At 40.7% G+C, this 24,239-nt stretch overlaps 1 protein-coding gene across 1 annotated transcript in view; it reads right to left on the bottom strand.

The window, feature by feature from the left end:
* Positions 1 to 24,239, bottom strand: part of PHLPP1 (PH domain and leucine rich repeat protein phosphatase 1) — a 145,948-nt gene that overhangs the window by 4,951 nt on the left and 116,758 nt on the right. The window contains exons 10-15 of the mRNA XM_072853161.1: positions 22,205 to 22,360; positions 13,056 to 13,256; positions 11,885 to 12,047; positions 6,989 to 7,119; positions 3,316 to 3,420; positions 2,184 to 2,378 (exon numbers count right to left, since the gene is read on the bottom strand). Of these exons, the coding sequence (XP_072709262.1) occupies positions 2,184 to 2,378; positions 3,316 to 3,420; positions 6,989 to 7,119; positions 11,885 to 12,047; positions 13,056 to 13,256; positions 22,205 to 22,360 (951 nt within the window). The remainder of the gene's footprint in view (positions 1 to 2,183; positions 2,379 to 3,315; positions 3,421 to 6,988; positions 7,120 to 11,884; positions 12,048 to 13,055; positions 13,257 to 22,204; positions 22,361 to 24,239) is intronic.

Raw genomic sequence — 24,239 nt, 5'->3', positions numbered from 1 at the left:
TCTTTAATTGGAAAACAAGTGTTACGGGTACTATGGAGAAACAGCCGCTGTTCTGCAACCACAAGCACTCAGGGCATTGACTCTATTGGATCACTGGGACAGAAACAAAAGTCTCCACTGAAGACTGTGACACTACGGCAGCACTGCAGAGAAATCACGTGCAACTCTCGGGCAGTGTGTTATTTACACATATGCAGATACACGAATCTGCTCAATTTTAGAACAACAACAAAAAATCTTTGCACTTTTAAGAGTTGCACAGTTGTCTCTCTTCCTCTATATCTTAAAGATGTTTGGTTTAAAGGTCAGATCAAAGGAAACAGAGAGGGTTAGAAAAGTACTGAGGACTATTAAATGAGTACAGGTAAAGCTTAAAAAGGGGGTTCATATTATCCAGCTGGTTTTTTTGGCTTCTGAAGCTACAGATTTTATTATAAAAATAATCATTCTAACTGTAAAAACTCTTATTTTGGAGCAAAACCAGAAGGTAGAGGTTCACTGTTTTGTGATGTCTTCAGAACAATGCTCTTAAAGTATCAAATGATGACCAAGAAAGCACAGTGGCTGTTAACTCCACTGTAAGAAGGCACACTTTTCATTTATCCTGTCAGTTACTAACCTGTTAAATAGGTTCGTAGAAATATTTAAACCTGCTGTTTTAGCAGGGTTCATAGTGAAAAAAAAAAAAAAATCTATGGATAAAACTGAAGTTTTCAGAATCCTGTCATTAGAATACAAAAGCATTTCAATACTAGGCTGTGACAAACCATCCATCCTTCCCAGTATCTTGTTTATCGGGGCCTTCTCCTATAGTAATTAGGAATTACAGTAATTAGAAAGCTAATTCCAGAGGTTACTAAAATTTATATTAAGGCTAGGTATAGCTGGCAAGAACTTTTGATTCAAAACCCTGGGGAGAGAATGCACAACTAAATTTGTAACCAAGCTTCAATGTGCTTTTTTATTTTATTTTTTAAAAATACACTTCAGGAGTGTTGCATATCATATGTAATAATCCTCAATGAATGGATGTAACTGGAATGAATACTACTTCTGGTTCTCCAAAGAAGTGGTTAGCTTACTTTGACGTGAGACCAGAAGAAAAAAAAAAAAAAAAGGCAGCTTTTTGTAGGAATGCCACACTCCCGTGAAATTGCATTAGTAGTAAACAAAACCACTTAAGTACTTCTGATACTCAAATTTGCTATTATTTTTGAATATTTTAAGTATACGGCAACCACCTTCTCAGCTACCAGTCTGAGGCACTGTTATAAGCAATTATGGGAAGGAAGCATTTTCTGTCTTGAGTTTGTAAGGTTCATTACCACCCTACTGCTTCCATACCTTTCCTGATACCAGAGCTTCAGTATTTTTACTTTCCAAATGTGCAGCAATTGAACGATAAGCAATGCTACTTTTAACTTGATCCATTTCCTAAGTCTCTAAGCTGCTTATTTGCTTTCTCCTTTGTTTCCCTGACCTCTTCGTTCTCCTTTGTTCAATTCCCTTCGTACTCCTCCTTTGCTCAATGTCTCCCCAGGCACAATTTCTTCTTCTGTCAAGAACAGCACGCACGCAGGTTTCCAAACCACGACACAGAGCTACTACTACACTCACAGCTATCATATCACAATCTCTTTGGATGGATCCTGCTCAAATAATATTCTAAAACCAAAGGGTGACAGAAGATAGACATTTCTGAGGAGTCAGACTACATGTTTTAAATATCTGTAGCCTTAAATAACCTGAACTGGTACAGAGAAACAGAAAGGATGAGCCCAGGCTTTTCAGCCAGTAGTAGTAAGGAAGTTCAAAAGATGATAAAGAGATTCATACCACTGACTTGTTTACAGCCAACTGTGAATCGTAAGACTTAAAGAAGCCTTAAAGAAGATACCAGAAAAGAGTAAACCTCCACCCACTGCTTAGTCATGAGCATTTAGTAACTTTGCAGGTTTTTTTTTGCTTGGGTGGGGAGGTTTTGGGGTTTTTCTCCCCACACCTGAAAGGAACAGAGGGCAATATTCACAAAATAAGCAATAAAACACCATAGCCAGATACCAAGGCTTTTTCCCCCCCTTGCATTTTTTTGAACAAGAAAAGAGCAGGCGCCTGACCTGAAAGCAAACAAACTACCCGGTGAGCATGCACAAGGTAAAAAAGGCTTCAGATCCAAGACTCACCTCTGCATAACGATGAAAGTGTTGATCATGTATTCCTCCTCATTTTTTGTTTTCTGCAGCTCTTCTGCCAAGATGTCGCTCATTGTGCACTGCAGCAGATACGGCACTTCCACATTGCGGTCACCATCAAAAACACCATAAAGTGCCTCCCGGTTGTCGCAGAAGTTATTCGCTGAAAGTGCTGCCACACACAGCCTAGTGAAAAAACAAAGCAGGAGAACAAGGTTGTTACCCACTACTAGTTTCTCATCTTGTCATTCTGACCAGAAAGATGCAGCCTGCTCCGAGAGCTAGTTTTAACCACCTCTGTTCACAAGCATTTCAGGACTGCTTTCTGAGCTGTGGAGAAGAGTCAGGCCCACCAATAGTGCTAAGATGTGGAGAGAACTATACTGGAAAGTTCAAACCAAGCCCTAAGGATTCTTCCTCCTTTTCAGCATGTGAACAAGTCCCTTATTTGTAGAAATAGGGGAAAAAGTATTCCTGAAACAACATCAGTTGAAACCACACTTGCCCCTCTGAAAGCCATCCTTGTGATTTAACATGCTGATGACCAAGTTGTGCGTTAAATCAGTTAACAGTAAGTAAAGGCTTGCTGGCACTTGCTATGGAAACCTAGGTAGCAGAAGATTTCTAAAAAGGTATTTAAGGAACAAAGAAAAGATTCATCACATTGCCAGCAACACAGAGACTAGCAGACTCTTGGTACATTATTTGTCAAGTGCTGCCTTAGTCACGGGAGCTCCGCACACTATGAATATTCAGAGTTTTGGCCATTCTGCCTCTTCCTTTAGTATCTCTGATTTGCTTGGTAAACATCCTTTGGTTGAAGATAAAGAAGCTTTGCAAAGAGGAAAATGCTTTTAAACACTCAGATCTTTTGCAAGTACCGGAGTCTTGCACAGACAAAATGTGTTGGTTACACTTGTATCTTAGCAACTTCCCTAACAAAGAGCAAAGTGGAGAGCCAGGCAGGGGCCCAGTATACAAACAGAGAGTCATGGCATGGCCCCTGCCTTTGTGAGGCCCAAACTGCCCCCAAAACTTCCACTGAAAAAAGGATTTCTTTGAATCAGCATAGAGGTGCTCCATTCTAGGATGCTCGTATAATAAAAACCATGCCAGGTCGTACTTGTTCTTAACGCCCGATGCTTCTGTGTAACCGTGACTCCACACCGCTGGCGCTCCTGAAGCATCACCGGCCGAGGGCTGGTCGATCTTGAAGCAACGGATATTGCTGCAAGGAGAATGGAAAGAGGAAAGATGCGATGGATTGAAGTGCTGACATGAGCCAGCTTAAAATGCGGAGATAACACCTTTTTTCCCCTCCCAGTTCTCAGTAATACATTTAATACAAGAAAGTGAAGCACGACATCCGAAGTGGTTACTTTTATGTGTCTGTATAAAAAGAACAAAAAAGTAGTAAATAACTGAGCCTCTATGAGGGTGTCAGCTGCACTGTTTTGCTTAGCTGGCTTTTCTTTCCCTGCTCTCACCCCTGAGCTATTTGTTTCAAACCTGGTCCAGTAGGAATACAAGGCAAATTTGTCACTAGCTTGATGAAAGCCAGAACAGAGGACGGATTTAACTTATACATCTCTCCCATACATTTTAACAAGTCTCTGGGCTCTTTTCATTGTACTCAAATGAAGCCTCCTGTATGACCCACACCATCCCCTAAATGAAGAAAAAAAGGAAAAAAAAAATCTTTAGAAACAGCAACGTGTAGTAACAGCCTTCCATGAAAATGCCCACAGACAGAAATCTGCTCCATCCTCGTCCTGCACCAACCTGCGAGAGCCAGCCTGTGGTCCTGACAGTGAGCACAGCCCTTCTGCCTTCCCCAATTGTACAATCCCATTTTTACTTAGGCCCTTGATCCTCTACCCTCCAATTTACTACCAACATAGCCTTTAGCCTGAATTTCAAATATCTCACGCAGCGTAGTAAAGACTTAAAAAGGGCCCAGCCCTCTCTGTTTATACTCTTCTCTTCACAGCCCTGCTTTGCTGGGGAGCGATGACCTCCTCCCTGCTCCCTACTGCTCTCTTCCAAAAGCAGGGAAAGCGAGCTCCCCACACGCTGCAGACACTTCAAAGGCACCCGAACCTTTCATGAACCAAATGAATCATAAAAGGACACAAGCAGAAAGGTCTAACTGTTCACTCTGAGCATTCATTTTTCTCTATCCAAACCCACACCTGACCTGAACACACAGAAAAGTCTCTTCAGCATTGCACAGCATTCCTCAAATAACCCAAAGTACTGTCACATCCAGTTTGATTTCTTTTTACACTGACAGTCAGGATGTACACCAGTGAGGGCAGATTAAAGCAAACAAATTACATAAATAACGTTAGAACCACTGGTGTTTTAAGCCCTTGGTTTTGCAGCCCTCTGTGAGACAAACAGGAGGCAAACATCTCACCACGGACATTAGAAAAAATTATCTGACCTCAAATCAAACTGGAAACCTGGGTCTCTTGTGAAGTAGCAGAGATTTTAATTCTGTCTCCACCTGCAAACCACTACATCCATGAGCAAACACACTTTCTTCACAGACTTCTCACACAAGGCACTTATCTTCCAGGGCAGAGGAACTTGGATCAAAAGGGTTTTTCTGTTTGTTTCTTTTTTAACCGAGTTGACTGACCCCTGGTTCCTGGGCAGGTCAAGGACCTAGAGTTGTCTCAAGGCTTCCCAGTAGTGGTGAAAAAAGCTACCTCAACGCATTGCTTTCAGCTTCCTCAGTGGCCCCACTACAAATAGACCATCTGCCCAGAAAGGAATGATATCCAGCAGCACATCCTATGCAGGGAAGATGGGCTAAGGCTTCCAAACAGCACAGTTTATTTTCCCCCTAATTTAAAATGACTGTTACAATTGAACTAAATGCTCTTTCCTAAAAATCAGAGTAGCAGCACAGCATCTTTTTTTTTTTTGCCCCCCCCCCCCCCCTTAATTGTTACTGAAAATTCTTACATCCAATAAATCACTTGGCAACATCCTCCTAAGCATGCAAGCCTCCTTTAAGATCTCCATATATACTAAAAAAGCAAGCATGCATGACAGGACTCTTCTTCTCACCAGCACTGAGAATACATATTAACCTACTACCTGCTTGAATCCTGCCAGGGCACAGATGGAGAGCTGCCTTTCACATGTGGAAGGAAGATATAAAAAGTACCAAGTGCACAAGTATTTTTGTGCCTGCCACAAAAAACAAGTGAAAGGAGCACCTCCTCCCTCACAGTCAATTATAGCAGTATACCATAAAAGTCAGTGTAGTCTACCAGTACAGACACTACAAAGCCCCTCTGGAGGCCTGAAACACCTGACTGCGGCTAATGAATATTAGGGAAGAGAATAGACCTGAGGTCTCAACAATAATTTATTTTTTTAAAAAAACAAACCCAACAAAACGCACACACAAGAGGAAAAAAGTTTTCTGTGAACTAAAGACAATGCATATGCAAGTGAAAATATGGTGTATAACTAGGCCACATTACTCTTCTACTACTTAGGACTTAAATTTGTACAATACTGCTATAGGGCATGATGCCTGAATACTAAAGTGGCAAGAGATTGGCTTACCCATCTTGTCTGCTGGGTTATACACAAGAAAAGCTGATCTTTCACTTTAAGTTTTGACACAATTCAATTAGCTTTGTAATACATTTCCCCCCCCCGCCCCATGAACCAGAGCAACATTACACACTGCTTCTTCAGGAAGGTTTCCTGTATACAATAAAGCAGCTCTTAAAATAGAGGAACGCCCCTTTTTTTCACTGTCTGCTGCAGAACATGGACTCTTAACTTTATCTGTGAAAACTCGCCATTTTTCAAATTTCCGTTTAAATTTGATAAAATCCTCTGATTCAAGCTAAAAGCAAACTCACACTGTAAGTCTCCCTTGCTTGCACAACAGATGAGGTTTACTACTCCAGTGTCTGATCTTAACCATTTAAAAGGAAACCATACGAAGCAACTGCTCAACCCGTAAAAAGTAAATCAACCCTTCTTGGAATCATTCAATATTTAAGGATCAAAGAGACTTAGAAGGAACCTCTGAGCTGGTGCAGTTCCCTTCAGGACATAGGCAAAGCTCAAGGCAGCACCACTGTCCACAGCTGATCTGTTTCAGTGCAACAATTTCCCAACACAGCAAAAGGAGGCACAAGGCACTTGGCAAATTTCAGTTTTGGATGCTAAGTCCAGGGCAGGAAACAAACAGGTAGACAGGAAAAAAATAGAGGGTCCCAAAGCAAGGTAACTAGCTTTGCTGCAAGCAGAGTGGGAGATGACAGTCTCCAGGAGCAGCTTAAATATGGAAAAAAATATTTATAGGACAAAAGCAGAGAGGTATGAAAGGTAACAAGAAATGGTATGTGAAGAGCTAAAAAGGAGCACAACAGCAAAGACAGACACAAGCAGAAGAACGTGAGGAAAAAAAAAAACATAGTAAATAGCTACACTGGATCTCAACAGTGGAATAAAACAAATATTTTGGTTGAATCTAATGTTGGAAGTAAAATGGAGATCAAACTGGCCCAACAGTGGTTATACCAGCCCACCAGACCCCTTCAGGAGTTACAGCTGAAAGCAATTGCACAGAAGTGAGTAAAGTAATCCTCTTTAATGAAGTATTAGTTTCTCAACTGCCCATACAAGCTGTTACTTTCTGATCCACTGACAACAGGAAGCCGTACTCCTTGAAGAGATTTACGCTTCTGCATATTGTGGTTTTGACACATCCTAGTGACAGGAGTCGCTCTGCCCCCTCCCCACTCTGTAAGGTAACCTACTTCAGCAGCTCGAGGGTTTTGTGATCCAAGGCTAATCTGGGATTTCCAGTCAGGTCCAGCTCTTGTAGTTTTGGAGGCAGGTTTTCAGGCAATGTGATTTCACTCAGTTCATTGCAGCTTAGGTCCACGCACTGCAAAAGGAAAGCAGTCAAGTAAGCAAGAGAATTCAGCTGTCATCAAGATTATACAAATTTTGATTGAATGTAGTTATGCATGTTTCATGAACAATAAAGGCTGCAACCAAGACCTAAGACCATTCATTTAGGTAAGTGGTTCTTACAAAATAACTTTCATGTGGCATTTAGGCATATTCCCAGATGCCTGGGACACCTAGAAATATGTTCCCTCCATTTCCATCTCTGGACAGGTGTCATCTTGTTACAAAACTAGTAAGGTTTGTCTGCTCTTCACAGAGACAAAGATGGTCAGTGTATTTTCAAGTATTTAAGAAAAAATGTCACCGATGAAAACAGCTGCCAGTCTTTTAATGGATAAAGGCAATGGAGAGAAATACAGCTGGGGCTTCTAAGCTACTGGTATAGCAGTCCCTCCTCCAAAGTCAGTTTAAACCAGCACGAGTATGAGCATGCGCTCAGGAATTCAATATTTACTGAGGGATATTAAAATAAGCAGGGTTATGAATGCATGTGGAGGGGAGAAGTAGAGGGGGAAAGGAAAAAATATTGGAGCAGTTTTAAACATGGTTCTAATTCTTGTCATCTTAGATGGATTCATATTTAAATATGAAGCCAATAAAATGAGTGAAAAAAAATAAAGCTTAAATATTTCAGAAAAAATATGATACAAAACAGCAGAGAAACTTGCTGACTATCCACCAGCTAAGCACAAATTAGCTAGAACAAGTGCACTAGAATGACAAAATCCCCAAACAAACATTGTTTAGAGCTGCATATCTAGATGAAAGTCAATACACAGGGAAAAATATGGCATTTTAGAACAAGACCAACTCTGCAACCCTATTACAGGACCACCAGTGTAGCATGCACCAAAAATTGAAAAAACAAAATTTTCAGAGGACAGAGCAGGCTGGTATTTAATAGAGCATAGAATAACTATCCATATCTTTCAGAAAGACCATTTTCTACTTTCAACCTGCAAAAAGAGAAAGACTTCAAAAACTTTAATAAAACAGAAAGCTGGAAGGGGCAGGGGGCAGCTTTTCCTAGCTGCACATTTCATTGGAAAAGACACTTTGATTTTTGTAGGTATATTCAAAGAAATTGGGTCCTGAGCTGGAAGAAGGCATAAGATAACCTAGTAAAATCTGTAAAAGAAAAATCTCCCAACATTTTATTAAATACACGCAATAGAAATAATGAATTTCCGACCCAAATCTTGACTCCTGAGGTTGCCTGATATGGAGGCCTTATTATCTATGAAGAACAAACTGCTGACGTTATCTACGCCTGATAAGGAAATCAGTTTAAATCTGTCACAAAAACAAAATAGTAGACAGCTTAACAGAACAGTTATTCCAGCGAGCTTTTTCCCTCTGCGCAACTCCTTGCTGCTTCCAGAGAGCCAGTAATTACTTTGCAGATTAAAGAAGCTGCCAGCAGGCCTTGCTGTGTTCAACACCTCAATGCCATTACAAATTTGATGGAAGAGCATGCTGGAATAACAAGTACAAAAATCGGTAAAGTAATTTCATTGTTCTCATTAAATGCCCAATACGCCAAAGGTAGCAACACTCTACAGCAGATCCCGTGGTCCCTAGGCACTAGTGAAAATCGCTTATTTATCAGGTTAGGATTTCTTAGATTTTATGTGTACTGTTTGAAGAATAGGCTAAGAGGGACTTTCTGCATATCTATGTTAAATTTAGTCCTTATTCTACTCCTCAGGCAAGCAGGAAGGCATATTTCCTAACTGATCCCCATTTCCTCATGCATTATTTCAATGCAAGCTGGTTTAGCCCCACCCATGCAGCACCAGAAGAACAACTCCTGCAAGTGCACATAGCATTTTGCACTGGTCGAGCCAGCTGGAAGACAGGGTTTAATATTCAGCATTTGCTTACACTGCATTTACAAGCTTTGTAACTGTTTTGTTCATGGCTGGAAGGGACTTGAGTTATCTCCAGTTGTGATTGAAGGTGGCCATACCAATACTAACCTATTTCACCAGGAGAAAAACTACCAAAGATTGAGAGTTTCATCTTTAAGATGCTACTGCTACTAGATCTTCACTTATTTCAGATCTCAAGGTAACGCTCCTGTGAAAGATAAGCTTGACCAAAAACTGTGACAAGAAACTTCCATATCACCCTCACCACAGCAGCACAGCAAGACAACCATGAAAGAGAAGCAACTCATCAGTCAACAAAAACTGGATGATAAAGTAAAGCCAGGTCCCAGGTGGGAAAAGCAAGCCTGGGTCACTGAGCTCTGCTCAAGCAGTAAGGAGTACTCAGCTGTTTGACTGCAAAAGAACACCAGGACGCTGGATACCAATTTAAAAAGTGCCTTTTTTTATTTTGTAAGGCAAGTCAAACAATGGCTGTAAGGAAGAGTCTGCTGGGGCATTGACTCAGGTGGGTGTGCTTCCAGCTGCTCAGCCATTCACAGAAGACATTCCAGTGTGCACAGATAAACCTAACTCTGACAGTATAAATAACTGTCATAAAATACAATAAAAATCCTAAAAAAAAAGTATTGTGTAAGATCTCAGACACATCCACTGGCCTCTTTAACACAGAGGACAACACAACTTCTGTAGCCTTGACTGTAGTGTATAAAAAAGGCTTAGAGACAATTTTATCACTAAAATGACCCTGTGTTTGGAAATTCTGGAGTTACTTCAAGTTTAAAAGCATCATTATTTATACTAGCTTTCCTACTGAAATTATTTCAGACAGCATAGTAACTGCTGCTACTAACTGTTCCAGTATCACTGACTCCAAAAACATGTCAGCCTCTCAGGCTATTTAAATACAAAAGCAAAACAGCCATTACCTCAGGTAGCAGAGTTTCCCAAGAAGTTTAGAGTGTTTGAATGCCACCTCAGTTAAAATTAACCATCAAATATGATATAATCACAGAGGTGAAATGAGACTATACAACTTTGTGCTTTGCTACAAGCAAGCTTATTTCACCAAACACTCAAATCCATGCTCAAACAATAAATTCTGAACTTACTTTGGCACATTTTGAATGCTCTCACATACCTAAAAAGGAGCTCCAGTTAAGCTAAGTAATGGACACAACCAGACAGCACAAGCTTGACCTCCAAACTGACAAGCACCAACCCCGACCTAGAGAAAACACCAAGAGGCCAGAAGAACCCCTATGCCCAACACAGCGCCTTCCCATCTGGCAACTATATGAACTCATCTCACGCAAGTCAAAACCAGGCTTGAGTACTGACCAGGCATTTTCTTTCCACAAAAGTGGAGTCCTAGAGCACTGTGTCCTCTTAGATGAAGTCACACATGCTATCCCTGCAGTCCCAAAACAGTTAGTGACGTCCGTGCCTCTTTCTTCTGCTAAAGAGAACTAAATAACCGTAGGGAACCAGCAGGAAGAAACTGCCAGGTCTTCCAAGAGCGTTTTTCTGCTGAGCATTGTGGCGGAGTAGCACTTTAAATACTGACGCTTTTATAAAACATTCAGCTTTCCCCAAAACACATCAACAAAAGGAAAGAGTTGATTGTTCCCTATCAGCATGTTTATGTTATCCTCATTTGGGTTTTGTTTTGGTTTTTTTGTTTTGTTTTTTTTTTTTTTGGTTGACACCACCCTCATACTTTTAAAGAAATGTTTACTGCACAGACCCTCACTCCCCCACCCCAATTCTTCCTCTAAGAAAAAAGGCTTTGCTTCTGATTGATTTTAAATGGCCCTCTGCTTCCTCTGGCCATTGTTCCAAAGAGGGAGGAGTATTCAAAAACCCACAAGTTTGTTTGAGATTTCCTGGCTAAAGCCACAAAGCTCATCTTTACATGTACTTGCTGTCCAACAGAATTATTGCTCCTGCTGCTTTGCCTGACCCCAGACACTGAGGCATACACGGCAGTCTGGGAACTTAGCCTTTTGACTTTACAGAGCGCCCGAAGGACACTTAAGTTGTTTTGAGCCTGTGAATACGTAATCAGTTCTCAGCCTCGGAGAATGACAGATTTTCTGTCATATCACAAGATTTGTACACTGCGAGTTTACTGTCTCCCAGCTCTGGCCAGCGGAAACAGCATGCAGCGCAAAATGTTCTGCACTATTGCCAGGCGACAAGCAGGAACTTGATTCACAAAAGGTAAGCAGTAGTGCTCTTCAGCGTGGTCAAGCAAAGAGTGCGTCCTACAGAAAGAAGTGTCAGGAAAAGTACAGAATTACTCCTGGACGCACATACAAGAGACAGATTAAGCATTCCTCTGGTTGTGCTAAATATGACTGCAATTAGGAAAATTAAAGTAGCTTGCCTGAATACACAAATCCTGTGCTCCTGGAATTTATCTCTGTCCCCAAGGCCTATGCCATTTTGCAGCATCAGCGGTTTTTAACATGTGCTCTAAACAAAGTCCATTCCTACACAATCAACAAACTGCCAAGGCAGCAAGAGTTAATTACGCATAGCTCTTGCCAAATGTTTAAGTCGTATCATAACAGACTGTCACAGGAAGACAATTAACACTTATTTGGCAGAGAAGATAGGATTTGGTAAAGGTGAGCATAAAATCAGATTTTGAGGCTCTCCTTCTGTTCCACTCTGAGGCAGCACAGGGGCGAATATTTTGCATATGACCTCAGAGGAGAAAGCAGCTGTCAGATCTCTGTAATTTCTGAGAATATACTATCCTGTAGCAATGAGAGACCTGAGGGGAGAAGAGAATTGGTAAAGTCTCATTATACTTGCTTCTTCCAAAGCACATTCATTTCTTACCTTTATTTCAGAAAGCTGCATGACTTCTGGGAAGACTTCAATGCAGTTGGAGTGAGCAATTACAGTATGCATACGTCTGCAGTTCATGATGGTTGTTGGAATAGCTTTCAGTTTGTTTCCACTAATATCAATTTCCTCCAACTCTTCCAGCTTGGCCATTTTGCTGTGAAAACAGGAGTTTGAGAATTTTTTCTTTTGATAGACATGCATATTTTATTTTGAAGTGGTGATAAAAGCAGTGGTTTTCATTATTTTAAGAAAATAATATTGCAGACTTTGGTCCTTGTTCACAGCAGTGCCTGTCACCTCTCCTCACATCAGATGCTAGCACAGTTGTGGAACAAAATGAGTGCTGCTTCTGTCAATGTTTTGTTAATGCTACTTTTCAAGTGACTTATTTTCTAACATTCCCCCTGCTCACCAGCTCACTCTTTTTCCTCCTTCCTTCCCCTTTCTTTCAACCCTAGTTTCTCACTTCACCCCAAATTTTCCCTTCCATCATCTGACATCCCACTCAGCCCTTCCCCCCAATTAATCTCCCTCCCTCCCCCTTGCCACTGAAGCCCAGCTGCTCAGAACATCACACAAGGACAGAGATGTCTCTTCTTTTATTTATTGGCATCTCTTTTCCAAGGTTGTACCCCATCAACTATACAGCACATCTTACACATGAAAGATTTCTGATTAAAACAGAATGAATGGAAAGTAGAGAAATTGCTGCCAAGGCAGAATCTCCTTCTGGAGCGAAACGATTTTTCCCCAGTGGAGTTTAGTCCACTTCCAGAGGACATTTCCAGACTGCTATGCTCACAAATCTCTTGTAAGGAGAAGCCCACCAGGTGTAAGCAAAGTGGCCAAGACAGGGAAAACAGAAGACCTCCTTGCTTGACTTTAAAAGTATACTACGGTCATGCTGAATTAGTCCAGTTGAAAAGAATTTCAAGCACAATCAAAACACATCAACTAACAGGCAGCACTCACTTGTCCGTGTAATGTAAGAGAGGTAGCAATGTGCAAGAGGGCATAGCAGGTGAATCCACCCACTGCAGTATCACTGCATTCAAAATACAGCCTGTGCCACCACATTTCTCTGCAATTTAGTTCTCGCTGTGAAAATGTTTCACGATGCCCACCCACCAGTGGGCCAGAGGCAGTGAAACCAGTTACTTACCTCGCAGGGAAGCTCTGTAGGCGATTGTAAGCCATGTGCAAGATTTTCAGGTGTGGATGGCCTGTTAACAAGGGTACGCATTTATCTGTGAGGTTGTTATTGGTCAGATACAGCTCCTGTAGGATGCTATGGGTTTCTTCAGAAAGAGTGGCTGGAGGAAGCATTTCCAGTTTGTTGGCAGAGGCATTAAGAAATCTCAGGCTGCAAAGAGAAGTTGCATAAGGGAGTTCAATGAAACATCCTGCAGGTTTTATCTAGAAGTATAAATAAAAATCTCTATTTTTAAGAGTTAAGATAGGGTCAAAAGCAACAAGTTCACAACAATGAATAGAAAGACCAAAAGTCTAGCATTATATGAACAAAACTTCTGATCACATTTTTAAATGAACACATTTGTACTAACAAAGTGTCAGCAAAATGAGTATGTCAAAATGCCTCTATTCCCTTATCAAGACCTCAGTACCTCCAACGTTACTACAGATGTACCTACAGGTAAGAGCAATAACAAACCACATCATTTCCATATTCATTCCACATAAAAATGAATTCTGAATTCATCATCAACAAACCATGAGAGTATAGCTGCCCTTCAAGTGACTAAAAGAAGTCACTGGTAAAAAAGCCAGCCAATTTTTCAGTATTTTAAGTCCTGGCTAGGGTGCAGACGGTATTTTGTTTAAACCTGCAAGCCTGAAAGCAACTACAAAATATGAAAAAAGTACTCTTTGAATATTTGGATAACTAAAGATGCACCAATCACAACAAAAAACCTGAGACCAAGCAGTAATTTGCCTTTTAGATTTTAAAGAGAGACAATGCTAATAGTAAATTAAATTTAAAAAGTTATACACTTGCTTGCTGATGTATGCAGCAAGACAACCAGATCTCTATGTAGTTCCCGAGTGCCCTTCCCCTACTACCCAAAGTAGCAGAAGCCTTCGTCAATATTTTCTGCAGTCCCACCACAAGCAGAAAGGACTGAAGAAGCACAGAAATGAAGTTATTCTTTCTCCCTCAAAGGACTTTTTCCAGGACAGGAACAAGACCTGTTGAGGTATAGGCACTGCCCACTCCCACCAGTCAAGTTCTGTGGGCAGAGGATTCATGTTTCTTTAGGGGAGTTTAGTGATCACAGCAGCACTGTAGGCATCTTGAGGGCTAGAATTCACACAAACAATTCCAAAGGAATGGAAAAATAAAGCTATTTATCCTTTAGTAACCAACTCTGGCATGACCATGCCTTTTCAATAGAAGTAAGACCTCTCTCTTCCTTCCTTCCCTTTTCAGAAAAGGCTGCCTTAGAGAACTTGCGATACAGAAGTAAGTGTGTGCCTGCCAGTCTGCAGTGACCGCGTTCAAACCAGGCTGTACTGCTCCTACCAACTAACGGGAACAGGCAGCTGCAATGGGCAAAGTTGCATTCAAGAAACAAGACCCAGAAATAGGCTGGCTGAAGCCTATAAAGCCACTGATCAGGATACAAAAGGTAGGTGCACTCCTGTCATCGATCTTAAGAGAAAGTGATAAAATATTGATAGCTTCTCCCATGCACGCAGGAATTCACACTGACCTTTAAGGTCTATTAATGAATGAAATGTATTTGCAAGAGTTGCAGCTGGTTGAAACTTGCTCAGCAGCAAATAAGGGTCAGACATGCTACAGAGGAGTCACGTGGAATGCCAAAGGATTAAAAAACCCTACTATTTCCATTAGAAGCAAAAATCTCTGAAACTAGGTTAGCTGTTTTACACAGACAGAGGAGTCCACTTCAGAGAAACACAGTTTAATCCTTAGGCTCATTCATTATTCACAAGGGTGGTAGAACTCCAGAGGAGGAAGGGAGGAGAGGAAGGATTAATACAGAGAAGGGAATAAGCCGCTGAAAGGGTTTTTTAAATTATTTATTTATTCTAAAAAGATGCTGCTCAATTTCACCCTTTAGCTATAAACTAAAAATATATTAAGCTCATTCAAAGTTGGATTATTAAACTGAAGCATACCACATCAACGGTTCCTGTACTTAATTAAACACCAGCAAGCACACCTATTGCTGAAGTACAGACAACTATTACTTTGGCAACTTCAATCTAATATGCATGATAGTCTTCTCTCTCCACAAAAAAAGGCACTTCGATTAACATTAAAGCCACAATATCTTTTCTACCACTCATAGTACAAAATGGTTGTCTTCAGCTCAGCCTGGAAAGACTTAAGTAATAAAAAAGTTTAAGACTGCTGGGAAAAGTGAACTTTCATAGGAATACAATGAGGATGAGAAGGTGGCAGCAAAACATCCCCCAAGAAAGGGTATATTCCACTACCCTGAAGAGGAATCTGTATTTTACTTATGTTCTTGCAAGCTGCAGCAGAATAACTTGCAGTGTTTCATTGGCACCTTCTTTTAATAACCAAACGGAGCCAAACAGATAACCTAGAGAGCATCCTATAGCTACGAAGTTCAGAAGAACATAAATTCGCTCAAGTACAGCTAGCCCAAAACACAGCTGAAAGCTTCGAGTAAGAAAAGGTACATTTCTCCGATAAAGCTGAAATTAATACAGTCTACTATACTGAAGCCATTTTAAATTAAAAAGAAAAATGAATCAAACAAAAGCTCTTCTGTTTTTAATAAACTTTCAACATTGGTGGAATACAACAAGAAATTTCAAGCTGTTCCCCCACTGGTATTAAAAGTGGATGGAATCTGTGTATTCCTGCCAAAAATAAGTTTTGATGCATGTATTCTCCAATGGGGAAAGGAGAGAGGAGAGCTATTGCTCTGTACCCCCCTGCCCTTTTGCCAAATCTTCCAGAGCGCGATACGACAACGTTGGAAATAAATCCCCATCATCCTGACCTACAGTTTAGTGCCTTGACGTGAACAAGGTTTAGGTGGCTAGCAAAATCTTGCCAACAGTCTAGAAAGGGAACCATGTGGTAGCAGGATATCTCACCTACCCCATACGTAACAGCTCATGGCTGGGTAGCACTCAAGTCAGGCTCAGAATAATCACTTACTAGTCTCTGTCTGTAGCTGACATCATTAGAATGAACTATTTAGAAAATAGTATGCTGCTTATTTACATGTTCCTTTTGACCAGCTGTTACATTAAAATGGTAAAAACATTCTGAAACAATAATTCTTTCAAGATATTCTCTGGATTAAAAAAAAAAAAAAGACACCATTCTTTGGGCAGAGAACAGAATGAACCAGCAGATTGCTACTGCCAAAGCTTTGTCAATTCTGTGCTATAATGTTATGTCCAACCCCCCCCCCCCCCAAAAACAAAAAACCCCACACAACCAAAAAAACACCCCAAAAAAACAAAAACAAAAACCCCCAAAAACCACAAAAACTTGCCCATCAGGTTTTCCCTCATGCTGATCTAACACAGAAGTCCTTCTCCAGGTTATTTCCACTCCCCTATTTCTTCATCCTCATGCAGCATGCCAGCTGCTACCTTAGAAGGCACATCTTACAAATGCCCTCCAGAGGAGTGGAAATTTACTTGGGCACAACTGTTCCCATCTCTCTTGTGCATGGACTTAAACTGATTCATGTTCCTTGAAGATATCCCACTCATATTGCTTATCAGATGGAAGCAGAATGTCAAGTATTAAAGCTCAGTCCAAAATTAATTGTTTCCCCTTCCAATTCCACCCACACACTATACCACAATCTCATGAAAAAAGTACAGCATCACTACAAAAACCTGAATTCAGCAGCCTGCGCACATACCAGAGTATAATATAGCGAGGAGAGCATGAATTAACAAGTACTAAAAGAGTGTCGGAGATTAAGAAAGAAACGAAGGCGCTGGTAGGGAGATGCCAGAATTCTTCAGCTTTGACAAGGTGCAAATTCTCCTCTGGGGTAATAATATAAACATTGATCTCCGGCCGGAATAAGTCACCTTCAGTTTTATGGCGTATTAAAGTACAATCCCTTGCTGGATTTAACTTCTCCAAGAGACAAAATAGAAAAAAAGGACTGTCCCAAAGAATAGGCTAGAATCAAAGACATGGATCTAATTCAACAAAACAGACCTAATATGCATTCACATGCATTCCCTATTTAAATGCGGAAGATTCTGATCTCAATTTGAACTTCCAAAATCAGAGGAAGAAAATCTTCTACTGAAAACCGCAAAAAGTTCAAGTTTTTTTTAAGACTAATGCCTACCTCCAGCACACACAAAAGCTGAGTATAGACAATTGTGAGAATACAGCATCTCCCAATTCCTCACCATTTTCTGAGGCAGCTTGGCAAACTTAGCTTACTGGTAAGACATAGCCACCACTGAAAAATAGAAGTCCTCCAAAAAGCTTAGGGATGTTCAACATTAAAAGGAGCAACACAGACAACTGCATCCAATGACAAAGCAGCAGCAAATTAAAACCACTGTGCTTAGCTTGAGAGTACTGATAAGAGTTGGAAAGAATACTGCAGCTGCAAAAAGAGAACATGCAGAGAAATCAAGATCTCCAGTTTGGCCTGTGCCCCCAGATCTCCAACAGCACAGAGCAATCAAAATACAAAATTTCTCCTTCAGTCCCTTCTGCAGAGATATGCCCTCAATTTCTGATTGTCTAATCCTAAAATAATTTATGATTGTGGTAGCAAGTGTGTGAGGAAGAATCCTGTAAGCTAAGGCGGGGGGGGGGGGGGAGAAATCAAGGCAGTTTTGCCAGCCCATGCAAAAGAGGGTATTTCTTCTCTTTAAAAAAAAAAAAAATAAATGAAAGGACGGAAACATTCAAGTGAATCCCCTTCCTGTTGATGGACTGCCAAAAAAACCACTTAACTGCTGTCTCCTCAGCTCTTACTTTCTAACCTATCTTTAGCTTTTTCATTAACTGGGACTTCCCCAGTTTCTAATGTATCTGCTTGCAAACCCTAACCTACCAGCAAAGAAACAAATGCAGCTAACCATTTCTGCAAGAAAAGTATGTGCATCAAACACTCAAATAGCTCTTTGCATTCATTTGACTTTGTTTCCTCCCTCACTTCTCCTGCATTCACGATAGGACTAAATACTTGCATCAAAAAGCAGCTGTCACAGTGGGTGGAAATAGCAAATATCGAACAAGAGCAAGTTTAACTGGGTCACCTTCCAGAAGTCCAGCAGAAAAACCCCAAACAAACAACACCCCCCCCCCCCCCCCCAACAAATTAAATCAAATCTAAACAAACAAATGAACAGAAAATCAAAACAGGTAAGAACAGCTGAACAAAGCTGAAAACAAGAATCATGCATACGAGAGCCTAGATGGGCTCTGAATAGCTGACATTGCCTTAGCCACCACAGCTGGCCACTACCAGACGCTAGAAAACAAAGCCCAAGGTTTAAGCTGTGCACATCACGGCTACACATCTTCACCACACAACTGCTTTAAATAGTCCGATGGCTGTTTTAAGCATTTATACCAAAAACATTCATACTAACTGGAAAGGAAGCTTAGGCAGGAGGCAAACCCTTGCCCTTCACCACTGCATCTCCATTTTTAAACCCCCCGACCGCTGCCACTGCTTTGCTACCATACTCTGCGAAAGCTCTTGAATGCTTGTCCATCTGATCCGAAGAGCATTATGTAGAACTGTTTTCATGCCATTAAACAGTAGTTTGCTGCAAGCTGGTCAAGGAAGGCAGTAAAAAGTGTGTACGCAAATGGGACAGAGCAGGAAAGGCATCACAACAGATGAAGCAGTGGATAGAAGTGAAAGGCTACAGGAACCCAGGTGCACGAAAAAAGGTTCAGGACTCAGCTTGGGAGTTTTCCCCATCAGCCGTAGCACTTGCATGAATTCTCTGGTTTTGCAGCATCTGGTAATGAGAAATGAAGAGATTATCTGGCTGCCTCTGTGGCGCTCATCTTGCCAAGAAAATCCCCACCCTACAAGAGAAATCCTTGCTAACATGATCAAGATGTGCATACTTTCAGTGCAATAAGACAGAACCCAAGTTCTGTCTTGGTCAGAGAAATGTTTCATAGGCTAGTCCTCAATTTCTCCTCAAGTAACAGTTTAAAATAGAAAATTAATTAAAAAGCAGACCAACAAAATATCCCTAAATTATACTCTTCAGCAGAGAATGACACCTTTTCATTGGTTTTTGAAGGATTAAGGCAGAAAAGCGATGTTCGTTGATTCTTCTGTTAAGAGAACAGAGGTTTTTCAGCATATTTCCCTTTTTTGGGGTGAAAGTGATATTCTCTCTTCGTGCACCAATGCACTGACTTCCCTCCCTTCCTCAGATGTTGTAGATGTCAAAGCCCACCAGTGCTTGTGCTGAAGTATGCCCAAGGCACTTCACACCCACTTCGTCAAATATTCAGGACTGAGAAGGAGAAAGCGTTTATAATTCACAGCATGAGACTTCATATCCAGACAACTAATATCATCTGTCAGTTGCACAGACCCAAGTACCTTTCAAAAAAAAAAAAATCTTTTCAAGGCTGCAAAAGGTAAGTAATTTTATGGAGAGATGAAGGTTCTGTAAGGTGAAGTGATTTGTCCAACATTACACGCTGGGTAGAGACCATGGCAGACCACTCGGGAAACTCAGTTCTCTTGGCACGTCTGGCAGTACAGATTGTGCTTCCCAGGGAATGCTTGGAGAAGAGAAGCATTTTACCTTTTTAAAACAAAACAAAACAAACCCCTGAGCACCTTTCCCTGGCCCAGACCCATTTCTGTTGACACTTAGCTGCTGACAGATGCAAACATTTGAAAACAAAATAAAAAGAAAGATGTTTCCTGTAGGAAATTCCAAACTTAAAAGCTTGGACATTGTGCACTAATCTGCACTGCTGTTTTCCTTCACAGTTATCACTTCTGCTGCAGTCATACAAGCACCAGCATGGACAAGCCATTTGCAACCCAAGTCATCTAAACCAGTAAAGGGGTAGGGAACAAGGGGGAAAACCCCACCCAAGCCAACCGCTTCTATCATCATCACAAACGAGGGAGATTGCAGTGGTGATGAGATGCCAGAATGGGTAAGCTCTGTTCATCTCCTGCGACGGTACAATGGTACCTGTCTTTGTTCATACCCATAGAAGACTTTGAAAACGCTTGCCCTGTACTGCTTGAAAGCTGCAGAACATCAAAGCTACAGAGGGGAAAAATCCCCAAGTCTCAATCAGACATTTAATACTGTTATTCAATATATTTTTCGATTCTACCTCTTTGCGACACACATTTAGCAACTTCTGGAAATCTACCCCCAATTCTGGTTTTAGCCTGTACTTGTTCACTTTGGCATCACAAAAAAATAATGAAAAGCCATCTACAGTTTTGTAGCTCAGTTTAAAAAGATGACTTGCAGTACAAAAAATTTTATTCAGCCTCTCTCTCACTGCCAAAATTACACTAATCTACATCCTAGACCTACAACCTGTTTTTAATACAAATTTTACAAAATTATTTCTCTCTTTGCTTTCAAAGATGCCAGTGCCTTTCTGAAACTTACTTAAAGGTTTCTTTCCTTTCCAAGTTAGGAGATAGGCATTTCAACTTGGGACCTGTAAACAGGATTTTTTTATTGACCTAATTTTGCAACTTCCTGTAAAAAAGCTTTTTACAAGGTTTCATTTCTTAAGTTCATACAATCTCTAATGTACAATAGTTTGAAAAGTCATCCACAAGACAATTACAGCTGCTGATGTGAAACATCCTTGCCACATGAACAGGCTATGAATTTCACCACTTTTAAACAGAAATGTGCCAGATAATCACAACTATTACAGTAGCAACATTGCTAGGTGTCAATGCTTTGACTGCACTTTTATGTAAAGTCTCAACTGAAACAGTAAGTTAACATCAGAATAACTTTGCTGATAATCAATTTGTTCCAAAGGTGGTACCCTAGACAGGCTTGAATGTAGACAGGTATACAATAGAGTTGTTAAAAAAAAACAAAACCAAAACCAAACAAAACCCACAAACAAACAACCAAAAACCAAATCAAAGTACAAAAATTATTTTAAAGGTTCTTTAAAGCAAATCAAGGCTGAAATGAATCACGCACTGGTTTTTAGAACAAAAAACCCATCCTAGTAAAGTTCACCTTTTGAAAGATAACTTTTAACCTAAATTATAAATTCCTCAGAACATTACTGTTCAAGAGTAAGTCAAGTTAGAAGTTTATTTAGAAATCATCTCAACTGCAAACCTAGTTCTCCAACTCCCAACGCTGTGAATCCCAGGAAATTTAACCAGAGGTTTGTGACAGAATGAACAACAGTATACAAGAAGGGGTTTCACAATGCTCTTAATTGGGTGAGGAGCTGACAGTGAGATCACCACTCCTCTTGCTTCTCCACTGCTTAAGAAACCCAGGAGCTATGCCTTCCTTTTGTCACAGTTAGGATCAGAAATAAAACCCCACAGCACACAATCTCACAGTCTGTTAAATTATGCATGGGTTGAATACTCAGAAATCCCATGACTACTTGTGGAAGTGCAGAGGTGCAAGGAACACTGACACCAAGCGGGGCAAGCCCATCCACCATCCCCAGACTATGCCTTCCCACAGCCACTTTACAGGGTATGTTCATACCCAGGAAAAAAGATTATGAAGACTCTAAGACTAAAGAAACAGCAGCATAAAAATAAGAATCCAGAAAGCAGATCAAGTGGTGACGCCAGCTAAATTAGTGACAAACATTTGAAAGGCATAAAAAATTCACAAAGCAAGGACAGGGGAATAACTGAGTTATTCTGACAGCCTTATGCACAGATTTTGTTTTGCTTGACAGGTATAAATAAGTTCTAGCCTCTGACTGAACGGGGAAAAAAAGCTTTCACACTCCATCAAACAAGCCTAAGAAATATGTATTTAAAGAAACTGCCACTAACCCATCTCACTGCATGTAGTAGAAAATAGCATGTGCTTCACTTTACAGCTAGATTTCAAGAAGTAGGTGTTCAGCAGGAGCTTGGTGGGGAAAAAGAAGCAACCGTATAAGGCAACAAAACCAGAATAAAAAGAATGTGTTTTGGTGAGTTGGGCAGACATCTGTTCTTACCACAAAAGGCTTGGCAACTTTTAAATTAGGGGAACCTCGGATTACCCTTTCAGCTAGGAAGTAACACACAAAGCAAGGTTCCTCACACCCAAGTCGAGATCAAATTTCTTTATACTTACCTGTCTGCTTTCAAAAGCAGGTTAGATGGCAGTTCAAGGAGCTGGTTGTGTTGCACGTCCAGGACCTCCACTTGCGTTCGCTCGAGCCGATCTGGTAGCCTTCCTAACATGTTATGTCCTGCCAGCAGCTTACGTAAGCTACTATTGTAAAACAACCTTAGAGAAATAAAAAACACCAAAAATGAGAAAAATCTAAACCGAAGAGTTGCTTTGAGAATTTAGGTGCGATATCACAGTTCATTACAAGAAAGTGATTCAGCCAACTGATTAGCAGACATGGTATTAATTACACACAGATCCAAGAATATGTTCCCACTCTCCACCAACTTCTTAAAAAGGTTGTTCAGAGACAGGGAAGGAGGTTTAAGGATGATTCAGGAGCGCAAGTAGTGAGAAAGGGTTATCTTATTGCACTGTATAAAACACGAATATAGAAGCACAACAGTGAAGGAGGTAATTGCTAACAACGGCTGCAGAAAACAGCACTTGTGGGATCCCCCTAGCTAATGGAAGAACTTCAGAAGTGTGGGTGAAATCACCAGTCACCCCACAAGCTTCATAGTGCTCTATTCATATGCTGACTCATAATCCAATGCAATTCCCCACCCCCCCATTTTCCTTTTCTGTTAATACCAGACTAACATAAAGCCTCCTTTCCAGTTCTACAGCGAATGAAATTTATCTAATCGGCTTTACTTTCTTGAGCTTTTACAAGCGACTGATGACCTTGAGTCCCATTCCCCTGCTCCATTTTTTGGGGGGCTGGGGGAGAAGGGGAGGGGGAGAAGAGGGCAACATAAAGAGACAAGAACAAACAGCTGTTATGATCAAATAGTAACGCTAAAATTTGCAGTATAAACAATGTAATAAGGAGTTTAAAACCTGCACCTAAAGACCTCAAAATGGAGCAACTCTCGATTTTGAATAGGAACCACTTTCAGCAAATTAAGAAAAAAAAGATTATTCTTCATCTGCCACCTGGCTTACATTCCTGCTACCATACTGTTTAATCTGGCGAGCCTGTGCATCATGCTGACCTGTTTCAATCAAAGACACTCAAATTACTCAGCATTAAAGCAAAAATCTTCTTCCCTCTGTTACAATGACCCAAATACACACAAAGAGCCTTCCCCTGCCCCTCTTCCCTACAATACATCAGGTCATCGGATTATTGTGCCAACATAATCAATGAAGTATGCTGAGTATTTTCCCCTTGACAAATAGAGTCATACTCCATATCTGTGCGCTAGCGTTAACAGTTATCTCAGTTGGCTGGATCGTCTGCATTATGACCGTGGATACAAGTTAACAGCCAGCTGTATCATTCCAGAAGGCTCAACACAGGGTGAAAAGACTTACCATACAGTGATTAGCATATCTATTATGTTTTCATCATTTAACCATTTTTGTTTCACTCCACTTTTACTTGAAAATCTCTCTCAGTTATAGATTTGCCTTTCTGTTCTATTTCCTTTCCTAATCAAGACTGGCCAGTATCACCAATATCAGACATTACAGGAAAAAGCAGAATTGGTTGACAAGGTCTCCAAAAAAATTTATCACTTCAGGGGTTTTTTTTGGATGGGTGGGGGCAGTGCCATTTTAAAACAAAAAAAGTTCAAGTCATGGCAAAAACCTTAGCAATTAGCTTTTCCATGAAAATATATTTTATAAATAATTCAGAACTGAATAAGTCTTTGGATTTTGTTTGTTTTCTCTTATCGTCCAAGTTACACAAGCACCAAAGGAACTGGGCTGCCTGAAGAGAGACTGAACCACCAGCATTTAACTAAGCAAGCTCCTGATGAGCTTAGGACACCTAGTTCTCAAGCTGGGTGGGGAACCAGGATGCTGGGACTGCTCTTCCCTATGGGCAGCTTTCCCACTTGTCCAACTCCCACTGGAAGTTTTGATGGGATCAAAAAGTTCTAAGGACAAGCACGCCACTCAGCATCTTCTGAGAAAGCATGGTTTGGTGAAAGCGTTCTACCAATTCCCTTAGTAAGCAACTAGAACACAATGTTGAATACAAATA

The sequence above is a fragment of the Ciconia boyciana genome, chromosome 2, assembly GCF_034638445.1.
Source record: "Ciconia boyciana chromosome 2, ASM3463844v1, whole genome shotgun sequence".
In the NCBI taxonomy this organism is placed as follows: domain Eukaryota; kingdom Metazoa; phylum Chordata; class Aves; order Ciconiiformes; family Ciconiidae; genus Ciconia; species Ciconia boyciana.
Note: the sequence above shows the minus strand (reverse complement) of the source record. Positions and strands in the feature narration are given on the sequence as shown.